Genomic DNA, 13282 nt, shown 5'->3' on the forward strand with positions numbered 1-13282 from the left:
AATTTTTTTCCCTTTCACAAAAATGATTAATTCTAGAAAATTATGTTGATTTTTGAAATCTTGTCTGACTACAAGCTATTATTTCCTTATGTATTTCCTTCTTCAAAATAAATTAGCTATTGGTTTTCTATCAACGATATTGAAATTTCTGCCAATGTTATTGATCGATCGAATGAATGATACTTCAAGGTACAACTTTAAGGAAATTTAAGGTACCCAGTTCTCAAAAAAACCAAGTATTTCTAGGATCATCTTTAAATTATATATATGAATTCTCATTAATGCCCTTTATAAGCAGGTTAATTTTTTAATACCCCTTATTGTGTTAAATTTATAGATTTGAGATGTTAAAGTTTGCGTTTTTAACAGTTAAATCCTATATTGAAATGTTTTTAAAGGTATTCATTAGTTAAATGCTTGACAAATATTTTCCTATAAAGAAAACTATAGCAAGTGATGCTTAATAGATGCTAAATCCTTAAGCATCAATATTCCAAAAACAATAATGTATATGGAAAATTTTACTCTTAATTTTCGTATAATTTTCCCAAGCTCTAACAAAATCCAACGTCAAAATTTGAAATGTAAGTTAAATATTTTCATACACGCATTTTTTTTTTTTTTTGTAAAATTCTTGAGGCGCTTTTGGTGTTTTAAAGACAGTTTTGAGAATTTCCCAATATGTATTAGTAAAATTGAAATTTTTAGAACAAGAAAAATTTCAGCAAGTAAAGTTTACCATAATTTATCATCAGACCATTTTTATATTCTATGCATTCTTATTGCAGGTAGGTTAGGCTACGTTAGGATAGGCTAGGTTAGGTAAGGTTAGGTTAGGTTGGGTTAGGTAAGGTTAGGTTAGGATAACTTAGATTATATTGGCTTTCTACGAAGGATACTTCTTATTCTATAGAGCTCATTGTGATATCATATATGTGTTTTTCCACCTTTTTCGCTGATAATATCATTTATTAGCTCCAAAATTATTTTTAGAGACTGTGTGTTCCTCTTCATGCATATACCATGAACTAGATCAGTCCATTACCACTATTAATCAAATTAATTTTTGTTGTGATGGCGGGAATCGAATCCGCTACCCTCGAACAAAATTGGTTACGCCTTAACCAACTGAGCTACTATTATTGCAGGTAAGATATAAGGAACATTGAATATTTCTAAATAGGTCCTTAAATATTAACTATAAATAATAAAATAATGTAGCTATTCCTGCTGTTAACTATTAAATTAAATTATGCTGCTAAAAAACTTAACTTAAAAGGATAAAGTATAATAAACAATGGTTTTCCATTTTTCAAAAATATTCCCTAAGCTTAAGCAGCTACTTACGTACATTTTTTAAGTATATTTTTTTCAATGCTAAATAATAAATTCTTAACAAATTTTTCTAAAATAATTTATTAACATCATTTATTAAATAAGAAAAAATAAATCAATTTTTCCATTTGTTTTTGTGTGTGAATGAATATTTTTAAAGAAATTAATAGCTTTGTAGTCAAAATCGGTTATAGTGACGAGCCGGTGATAACGGTGAAATTGAAAACTCCTTGCTAAATTCTTTAACAAACAGACACATGAATGTATCGGGTAAAATTACATTGATTATTAACAACAGATCGGATATAGAAACCAAAAATATTAATTTAAAATTAAAATTAACTTTAAGATAAATTTCTAACGATAATAAATTATTTAGAGTGTTCAGAATACACCATCATTTTAAAAAAATTTTAAAGTGGTATGGGCTGGTAAAAAAGTTTGAGAGAATGGTTGGAAAACTTAAAAAAAATAACATGCATTCAAATTAAGATATATAACTGAAAATTGAAATTACATTAAAATTTTTTGAGATTGCCCCAAAATTGATTGTGTCGGAAAGTGAATAATATTTAAAATAATTATTTTCATTTATAGGCGTGTCAAGGAAGATCTGGTTATAAAATTAAATCAAAATTAGTTTAGTATTAATTATCCGTGAAAAGTAATAGACATACTTCGTCAATTGAATAACTGTTGAGTTGAAACCCGCTAGCTTTAAAATAAACTATTGGTTATTAACAGAGGAATCTCCGTTATGGATAGTTTTGTGAGTTCTATTTCTTGATTAAAATTTGACCTTAGGTGTTAAAAAAAATAAAAAAATAAAAATAAAAAACAAATAATATTAGCAAAAGGAAACATATTATTCAATTTATGTCAGTTAACAGAAGTGGAACGATGCACAGTTAGTTATGCGTATAATTTAATTAACTCGAATCTGTACTTATTTAATTGTCACACTTAGTAATAAAATCTTTAATTTTTATTATTACGTTATTTTATTTTATTTTACCGCTGTGTATTATACAGATTGATAACTTTTTTATTAGAAATGTATTGATATAATAAATGATAGTTTAAAAAAAAACTAAAGAAACACATTTTTGAAATAGCTGAAGTAAAAGTTAAGTTAAAAAAAAGAAAAATAAAAAAACTTGGAGTGCTTAAGAAAAAAATCATTTTATTATTAAAAGCGTGGGATGCTTGATTTCAACTATTGTAAATATTTTGTTAACAGATATCGGTAAAAGTAGGTAATAGACCTTAAAAAATATCTTTAATATATGTTTTTTTAGGATAAAAAGATTTATCTGCGTAAAATATCCAAAAAAATTGATTTTTTGAACTTCAACGTCATAAAAATAAAAAAAATTTGGTTTTGCTATACCATACTTAAATTTTTCCCAATTTGGATAAATCAAGTATGTCATCCCACTAATTTTGGGTCATTCTTTTCAGATATTTGCCAAATTTAACGTATCTGTAATAAATTTCAAAAATTCAGTGTCGTGATTTCTACACTTGGTATAAGGGCTAATATAAACGATTAATTACACAAAAAATGAAAAATATGACACTCAATCTGCCATCTATCTATTCTTGTCTACTATGAGTGACATTTCATTTATCGACTAACTTCATGGTGTTAAAAAATTATCACTAACTTAAGCATGTGTTTCGCGTCATCCTATGCTCACGCATCCTATCATAACAGGTCTAAAGAATTTAAACTTAAAAAAAATAGTTCACCATCAGCCCGAACAATCATACTTACATACATACATACACACATACATACAAACCATGGAGGTTATAAAAAAGGAGAACGATCGCTATAGAAAATATTGTTCCCGAAATATGGACAAAATAAGTGAGGCGCTGCGATCGCTAAGTTGTCTCATTAAAAGCGGGCTGTTGTGCGCTAATTTCCAATGATCTATCAACGTTTAATATACGTGTAAATAGTATCATTTAATTTGAACATTATGCAACTAACTTCATCTACTTGTACTCATAAACAGCTAGCTTCGTAGATACTACTTACCGTCTGGTGGTTGGAATACGAACTATAAATTCTACAAATTTTCAGGGACAGCTGGGCTAATGCTTTAGCACGTAGCGATCGTTCTCCTTCTTTATAACCTCCATGATACAAACATTGCAAGTTAAATAAAAGATTGTAAAAAAAAACGAATTTCTTGATTGTGGACAATTTTTTTTTATTCATAATTTTTACATTTAATTTTTACATAATGTTTGGAGAAGTTTACAAAAGTTAAAAAACAATACAATTTTATTTTTGTCCAAATTCATGATGAGAAATAATGAAATGTTGAAAAATAGAATCCATAATCTATTCAAAATACGAAAACTTATGAGATAAACATCTTCAGTCGCTTTAAGTTAACTACGAAATATATGAGGATAGAAATCTGTTGACTAATGCTTTTACCGGAAACAACATTCGAAATCCAAAAACCGATGCCGCTAGTTTAGCGATATACTTAGAACAATATCGTTCTGATTAACATAAGTCAAAAGTTCCTGAAACAACTTTCGTCTATATGAGCAATTTTTGAGTTATTGTACCCAAAAGTTTGCGGTTAGTATTTTGAAAACGACTCAAAAGGCTGTTTGGGAATTTTTTACTAATACTCCAAGTAAGTTAGGAATTTATCAGTGTATTTTCTTTAAATTCTTAAACAAGCGGTTTTTCAACGTAAAGCTGTTGGTTTTGAAGTTTTAAAAAGGATTTTTAGGACCCGAACTCACACAGAATCTGGGAAATTATATGTATTTTACGTCTTCTGTATAAATTTCAAATCGATTCTTTGTACTAACGGTTTACGAGTTTCAGTGTTGATTTCTTTATCACATAACACATACAAAAATGTATAGACAGTGTTGATGCGCAATCGTTTGTTTTTTTGACGTCACGTAAATAACAAAAGATATGCACTTTTAAATAGCTACACACACAACTGATATTCCTATATTAATACATACTATAAAATTTGCACATAATTAACGCCCTCGTCAATAAACAGTGATGTTTACAAAAAAATGTTTCAAACAAAAGTTTTTTATTTTTTTATAAGGAACATTTTTTACATTTAAACTTTTGTTCTATCTCTAACGGTTTACAAGATGGGTCCTACGGACCCAAGACCCAATTGACCTATGATGCTCATTTACGAACTTGACCTCACTTTTTACGTCCTGAGTACGTTGTAAAAATTTCAGCTCGATATCTTTTTTCGTTTTTGAGTTATCGTGTCCACAGACGGACGGACGGACAGACAACCGGAAATGGACTAATTAGGTGATTTTATGAACTGCTATGACAAAATTTTTTTCCTAGCATCATTATTTTTAAGCGTTACAAACTTGGGACTAAACTTAATATACTATGTATATTTCATATATGCATGGTAAAATTAGGAACTGTGCATAAAATTGTAATTTTTTTTCGGTAGACTTTTGATATTTAATTTCTTCTAAACCGTACGGAAAATCGATATGAATTTTTCACAAAGACGTATAAAATTCTACGATTAATTTGACCCAAATATTACAAAAATTATGTCCATTATATACCTACGGGGGGAACGAATCCCGAAAATCCTTTAAAAACTCACAACTTTACATTGAGAAAGTTTAGTGTACTTAACATTAAGTATTAATTTTGGAGTTGATCATCAACAAGACGTTAAACTAAAAATAAGACTTTCGGTTTTCTTCGAGTATAGAAATGAGTTATCGAATGTCGTTCCTTATATTTTGCATGCCTCTAACTACAGAACCTGTCCAACTCACAGTGTTTTATTTACAATTTATAAGTTTTTAATTTGTTTAAATTTTTTAAATTTACATAATTTTTTAATTCAGATTCAATTTTAACCTTAATAAAAAGTAATTTATTTTCGATATTAAGAATTATCTATAAATTTTACATTAAGAGTTATTTCTAACTTATAAACTAGGAAGTTTTCATCGATTTTTTTAATAGTTATTTTATAAGAACAGTTAAACGAGTACAAAATACGACTAAAATTTGAGTTTCTTTTTTGTCCAGAACCAGCTGAAGCGAATTTTAAAATAATTAAAGTAATAATAAATAAGTGTTAATAAATATTTAAGTATAATATTACAAGCGCGGATGGCGGATCCAAAGGACAGCAATTGGAAAGATTGTCCAAAAAAAAAAAAAACGTATTCAATTTTTTTAAGTGATCTTAGCGGGAATAAAATAGGGAATTAAATAAATTAAATTTCACATTGACCTCATTTAAAAAATTTTTTCTATATCCGCACTTGAATTAGGAAAATAAATAATTAATTAGTAATTTGATTAAATGTACTTAAATTAAAATAAAATTTTCCTAGATAAATTTCCTAGAAGTACATATTGTTAATCAAAAGAGCATGATGGCGCATCGTTATAATTAATCATTTGTCGATGATAATGGATTTGAATAAAAAGATGTCGAAAAACCGCTCTTATCACGTCGATTTTCCGATAATGATGGCATATCGTTATAATTATTTGTCGATGAAAATGGTTCAAAATAAAAAGATGTCGAAAAACCGCTCTCATTACGTCGATTTTCCGATAATGATGGCGCATTGTTATAACTATTTGTCGATGAAAATGGTTCAGAATAAAAAAATGTCGAAAAACCGCTCTCATTACGTCGATTTTCCGATAATGATGGCGCATTGTTATAACTATTTGTCGATGAAAATGGTTCAGTATAAAAAGATGTCGAAAAACCGCTTTCATAACGTCGAGTTTCCGAAAATGATGGCGCATTGTTATAACTATTTGTCGATGAAAATGGTTCAGAATAAAAAGATGTCGAAAAACCGCTCTCATTACGTCGATTTTCCGATAATGATGGCGCATTGTTATAACTATTTGTCGATGAAAATGGTTCAGAATAAAAAGATGCTGAAAAACCGCTCTCATTACGTCGATTTTCCGATAATGATGGCGCATTGTTATAACTATTTGTCGATGAAAATGGTTCAGAATAAAAAGATGTCGAAAAACCGCTCTTATCACGTCGATTTTCCGATAATGAAGGCATATCGTTATAATTATTTGTCGATGAAAATGGTTCAGAATAAAAAGATGTCGAAAAAACACTCTCATTACGTCGATTTTCCGATAATGATGGTGCATTGTTATAACTATTTGTCGATGAAAATGGTTCAGAATAAAAAGATGCCGAAAAACCGCTCTCATTACGTCGATTTTCCGATAATGATGGCACATTGTTATAACTATTTGTCGATGAAAATGGTTCAGAATAAAAAGATGTCGAAAAACCGCTCTCATTACGTCGAGTTTCGGATAATGATGGCGCATTGTTATAACTATTTGTCGATGAAAATGGTTTAGAATAAAAAGATGTCGAAAAACCGCTCTCATTACGTCGATTTTCGGATAATGATGGCGCATTGTTATAACTATTTGTCGATGAAAATGGTTCAGAATAAAAAGATGTCGAAAAACCGATTTCATAACGTCGAGTTTCCGAAAATGATGGCGCATTGTTATAATTATTTGTCGATGATAATGGTTCGGAATAATAAGATGTCGAAAAACCGCTCTCATTACGTCGATTTTTCAATAATGATGGCACATCGTTATAATTATTTATCGATGATAATGGTTCAGAATAAAAAGATGTCGAAAAATCGCTCTCATTGTGTCGATTTTTCGATAATGACGGCACATCGTTATAATTATCTGTCGATGATAATGATTCAGAATAAGAAGATGAAGATGACAAAAAACCGTTCTCATTATCCGATAATGAGGATGGCGGTCCATTAATATCTATACATAAATTAGTATTCCATTCTAGTATCGCATCCGAAATAATTTGTTTGCGAGCTAATGTTGCATCACGATGTGATTCATATGTAATTGTTACAGATTTTTTCGAGAAACCACTAAAGATATTCACTGTTACAATACCTTTCGTATTTTGACGTATTAATTTCACTATTTCTTCAATTGAAACATGTTTAGGTATATTTCCTAGAAAAACAAAAAAATTATTATTATTGACTAGCTCGATCCGTTGGGCAACTACGCTCCCGTAGTTACCGTAACCCATGGCTACCCTGTGTCCGTGACTAAAAACAACAAACAACAAATTTCGTAGAAAAGTGGTGAGAAACTCAAAATACCTTAAATTAATATTTATTAGGAGATCTTGTATTAAAAATAGTAATTATATGTCTAGAGTATTAAGGGAGCATCTGTAAAAACTAACATGTTTGCCTAATAATGTTGTGAGTATTATATGTCTAGAGTATTAGGAGAGCATCTGTAAAAACTAACATGTTTGCCTAATAAACTTATTATTTAAATTTATGAAATGTTAATTGCTAACTCATTTACAGTATGGATCATTTGAATCTATACACCTAAATAGCTCGTTTTGTAGCTAACCAATCAAAAAATAACTTTACCAACAGTTGCAGAGTTTGATGGAGGACATCAAAGTCTGACATCAGATTGGACCTAGTTCTTCGCGTTTCTGTTATTGCTAATTTGGATCCTGGACGGTAAAAGATAGAATAATACTTTAAATAAGAAAGTTGATTTTCATAAAAAAACTAACAGTTTTTATTGAAATCATTTTTTCGAAAAACGTTAGCCTTTTGAGGAAATGTGGCTTAAAAATATGCCATTATTGCATTTAACCGAAAGAAAATACGCTTAAAATTTATCGATAATTTTAGATCAAAGTTATGGACACAGGCGAATATCCTCTATTTTCCTTGACTTTTGGCTAAAGTATTTTTCCGTTGTTATCATGTTTTCTTTTGATTAAATGCAATAATGACATATTTTTAAGTCCCTCCAAAAGCTGAAAATTTTCGAAAAAATGGTTAAGATGAAAAATATTAGTTATTTTAAGAGGATCAACTTTCTAATCTAAAGTGTTATTCTAGCTCCTACCTTTTACGAATTACATTGGCTATAAAAGAAATCCGAAGCACTAGGTCCAATCTAATGTCAGAATATAATGTCCCCCATCATAATCTGTAACTTTCTAAGTTATTTTTTAATTGATTAACTGCAAAACGAGCTTTTAGCCATTTTAAAATAAAATGACCCACCCTGTATAAATAAATAAATTCATACGTACTCAAGTATAAAGTTGTATTCTGGATTGCAAACATTAATCCAAGTTTTCTGTTGTAACGAATTTCATAATTATCAAACATTTCAATAGCTTTTTTAGCTTCCTCGATTGTTGTAAATCGTGCAAAAGCATATCCACGATTATTTCCATTAAATTGAATCAATAATCGCAGTTCATGTAAAGTGCCAGCCTAAAATGATACAAAAGAAAGTAATTTGTGTGAAAATGGGCGGTAGTTTATATTAAACAAACATTAAAATTCGATTTCTAGCTGTGCTTTCTGATGGGAAAATTAACAAAAACAAGTGAAAACAAACAATTAACTCTGCTAATCCTTGAAATACCCTGTATAGAAAGTGTTGAATGTCACTCTTTGCAGTATTTTTTTAAAATTAGAGAAAATCAACACAATTATTTTCGAAAATTTTCGAAAGTATTCTCTAGAATTTTTTTCCGAGAATGTTTCACAAAACCACTAGTTAAAGCCACCTGGAAATTTTGAACTCTGTATCTTTTATAATTTTGTAGAAAATCGACACCAATCTTTCATGAGTAAATAGTCATGTTTACAAAAAAAAAGTTTCTAACAAAAGTTGTGTCTTTTTTATAAGAATCATTTTTACAATTAAACTTTTTTTCTATCTCTCACATCTTACAAGATGTGCCCTACGGATCCAAGACCCAATTTACCTATGTCAAGCTCATGGTCCTGGGTCTGTAGGACACATCTTGTAAATGGTTAGAGATGGAAAAAAATTTAAGTGTAAAAAATGTTCCTCATAAAAAAATAAACAACTTTTGTTTGAAACATTTTTTCGTAAACATCACTGTTTACCCGATGCTATTAAAGGTAGGGAATTGAAAATTTGCAGGTAACTTCAACTAGTGGTTTTGTAAGACATTGTCGAAAACCAAAAAAAAAGACCGCTATAATTGATTTGTTTTTTTACAAACACTTCTAATTAAAAAAAAAAAAAAATACAGTAAGAACTGACATTCAATATTTGTTATATAGAGTATTTCAACAATTAACTGAGTCTTTTTTTCAGTAGTTAATTTTAAAAATGATTTTTAACTTTTGATAATAAACTGTTACAAAACGATTGGCCGGCTTCGGACATTTTTCTTGGGCGAACCCCATCCACTGAACGCGCAGTAAGAGACATAGCTCAAAATTTACTGTCCAAAATATCGTACAAGAACAATTAGTCAGCTTAATTTATTAAGGTAACTAAATGCAAATTTTTGCACAGCGTACAGGTATGGCCTTTGATGCTAGCACAACAAAAAAAATACTGGATTAAAAAATCAATGACAACACTTAGAGCGAGAAAATAAGTAGGTATTTGACTACCTACTTAAAAATTAAAGTATGACAAGAAATATTTTCTTAAATCAAGAAAATATTTACTTGCTTGCAATTTGTATGATACTTCCGCAATTTTTCAGATTTTATTAAGTCAACCGACTTTTCAAACTTATATTAATTTATCATCGACTTAATTTCATTAGAAAAGAAGTGAAAACAAACAATTGACTGAGTTAATTATTGAAATACCATGTAAAGACAGAGTTGATTACGCTTGTTTTTTTACGTCATATCAGTAATAAAAGATACATACACATACATACTAGGGTGGCCCAAAAAAAATGAATATTTTTTTTTAGGTCTCCTATGAATATATGTTAGTTTATCATGCTTTAAGAGCCCCCTCCAAAGGACAGCTCAAAAAAATTTTTTTAAATGATCGTCCCGAATTTTAAAAAATTCCAAAAACGTCGAAAACCGTATTTTTTTTGTTTTAAATTTTTTTTCACATTATTTTATTTTTTTCTATGAGAAAAATTATGAAGATCCTGAAAATTTCAAGCCGAAATTTTAATATTGAAAGGTCGCTCCGAATTTTTCTCAAGTTCCAATTAGAGTACTTTATATTTTTTCGGGCTACTTTTCATGAATATTTACGAACTTTTAATTTTTTTTCTTTAATATTGTGCACTACAATAGTGAAAAATGTTCATTAAGGTAGTTCCTCCGCGACAGTCCAGTCAAAAAGTTTTGGACTAATACTATCATTCAGTGCATTAACTGTGCTATGACTATTATACATATACCATATATTATTTTCACAATACTGTAGTTACTCACTATTATAGATTCTATACGTATACACACACACACTATTATATATACCTTTAACATTAGTCTTCATATCCTTTCCACAAAAAATTATCGCTAAAAGGAGTTATTTATTTAAGTTTTTTATCGAAACTATATGGTAAATAATTTTTATTTTTTTTTATATATTTTCTAAATATAGTATTCTACATTATATTAGTTTTTCATAGAGATGGTGAACGTCATTCCTTGATAAATAAATATAATATTTGTAAATTTGTGTATTTTTATACGCTTCTCCCATGTACACGTACAAATTGCGTCACTTTTAATTGCTAATATCTCATGTATGACATGGTAAATCATCTTCTAATTTTAACAGCATGTGTATTATGAATTAAATATTTTATATTCTGAGTTTTGAGAAATTCTTGAAATATCACTTTCGTGTAGGTACTACCTTAAACTTTTTTTTCGTTTCTCGTGTTTTAATTTCATCCTTTAGTATGAAATAGTAAAGAAAAAAAATTAAAAGTTCGTTAATATTCATGTTTAAAAGTAGCTCGAAAAAATATAAAGTACTCGACTTGGAACCTTAGAAAAATTCGGAGCAGCCTTTCAATATTAAAATTTCGACTTGAAATTTTCAGGATCTTCATAATTTTCTCATAGAAATAAATAAAATAGTGAGGACAAAAATTTGAAACAAAAAAAAAAGGTTTTGGATTTTTTTAAAAATTTGGTTTGACCATATGAAAATTTTTTCTGAGCTGTCCTTTGGAGGGGGCTCTTAAAACATGATAAACTAACATATTTTCATAGGAGACCTAAAAAAAAAAATATTAATTTTTTTTGGGCCACCCTAGTACATATTTAACTGATATTCTCATGTAATGCAAACCATATAATTTGCGCCTAATTTGCGCTCTCACGGGTAAACAGTAATGTTTACGAAAAAATGTTTGAAACAAAAGTTGTTAATGTATTTATAAGGATCATTTTTTACATTTTAACTTTTGTTCTATCTCTAACGATTTACAAAATGGGTCCGTAAGACCCAATTTACCTATGTTGCTCATTTACGACCTCGACCTCACTTTTTAGGTCTTGAGCACGCTATAAAAATCTCATATCTTCATCTTGATATCTCTTTCCATTTTTGTGTTATCATGTTGACAGACAGACGGACAGACAACCAGAAATGGACTAATTAGGTGATCCAAAATTTTGTTCATAGCATCAATATTTTCAAACGTTACAAACTTGGGACTAAACTTTGTATACCTCGCATATTTCATATACATGAAATATAACTAGATATGGTCCTGTTATCTTCATTTGTTGTTACAAAATGTTGAAAATAATTATCATTTTCATGATTTTATTATCATTAAAAAGAAAATTTATAACACACACAACATACCTGAGATAATAATGGAATTAATTCATCTTCAAATACATCAAATGGTATTTTACCAACAAAAATTTCACAATCTAATGATGGTTCACGTACATTCATTCCATGCAAATCATCATTCAATCGTTTCCAAGTACGTTGTCCGTTCAATTGAATACATTCATAGCCATTTATATTCGATAATGATCGAATTGTTGATCTTTGAGTATTGTAATTTTCATTACCAATTCGTATACCTAACGGCGGTTTTGGTTTACCTGTTACACGATACATATTTTTTCAATTTACCAAAATAAAATTATAGATTGATTAAAAAATTAATTTTAAAACACAATTATTTAAAAAAAAAAATCACAAACAATTCAAAATCAAAGAAATGGATCCATTAAAAATGATTAATTATTAAAAAAATTAACCGCAAATTCTGCGTTGTTAATTAACTTAATGTGTATTCTATTCAAAAATCATGCGTATGATGCGTTCGTTGATGGTATGATGATTCTATTTCAAAAAGTGTCGCGACATATTTCGTTTTTAATTGTTGTCTCGAAATAAAGTTACATATTTGCCAACTTAAAATCTACGATTATTTAAAAAATGTTTCTTGTATAAAAAGGGCTTAAATAATTAAAAAAAACATTTCATGAAATATGGCTAAAAATGATTTTTAACGATGATCGTAATCATTTTTGGTGTTGGATGATGATAACATCTAATTATGGATTCCGTTTTATACTTTTGTTGCTTCCATAAAAAGCCTTGCGAATGATGCCACAAGAGTTTATCATTTTATCAGATCCAACTTTCAGTTTTTTATACCATATATATATGAAATATATCAAGGTATAATAAGTTTAGTACCAAGTCTGTAACGTTTAAAAATATAGATGCTATGAACAAAATTTTGGTATAGGTGTTCAAAAAATCACCTAATTAGTCCATTTTCGGTTGTCTGTTTGTCTGTATGTCTGTCGACACAATAACTCAAAAACACAAAAAGGTATCAACGTGAAATTTTTATAGCGTGTTCAGGTCTATTTGGAAGTATCAGAAAAAAATTGTAATTTCCAAAATATTGAAAAATGGTGACATTTTTCAAGGCGTTAAATTAATTGAATGATCTGGAAAGTCATGATTTGCTTTAAGGCTACCACGGTAGGTCTATATTTATGGAGTTAAGGATCAGCTTAACTCCATTAAAAATATTGCTGCTAAGCAAAAAATTTTGGTACAGGTGTTTAT

The 13282-nt window shown here is 28.8% G+C and overlaps 1 protein-coding gene across 1 annotated transcript; it reads right to left on the reverse strand.

The window, feature by feature from the left end:
* Positions 1-5783: 5783 nt before the first annotated feature.
* Positions 5784-12313, reverse strand: LOC123292995 (uro-adherence factor A-like). The gene is made up of 3 exons (XM_044873709.1): positions 12047-12313; positions 8508-8694; positions 5784-7387 (listed from the first exon to the last, which is right to left on the reverse strand). The coding sequence occupies exons 1-3, from the start codon at positions 12311-12313 to the stop codon at positions 5784-5786; spliced, it is 2058 nt and encodes a 685-aa protein (XP_044729644.1).
* Positions 12314-13282: the final 969 nt, after the last annotated feature.

Source organism: Chrysoperla carnea, chromosome 2 (genome assembly GCF_905475395.1).
Source record: "Chrysoperla carnea chromosome 2, inChrCarn1.1, whole genome shotgun sequence".
NCBI classification, from domain to species: Eukaryota; Metazoa; Arthropoda; class Insecta; order Neuroptera; family Chrysopidae; genus Chrysoperla; species Chrysoperla carnea.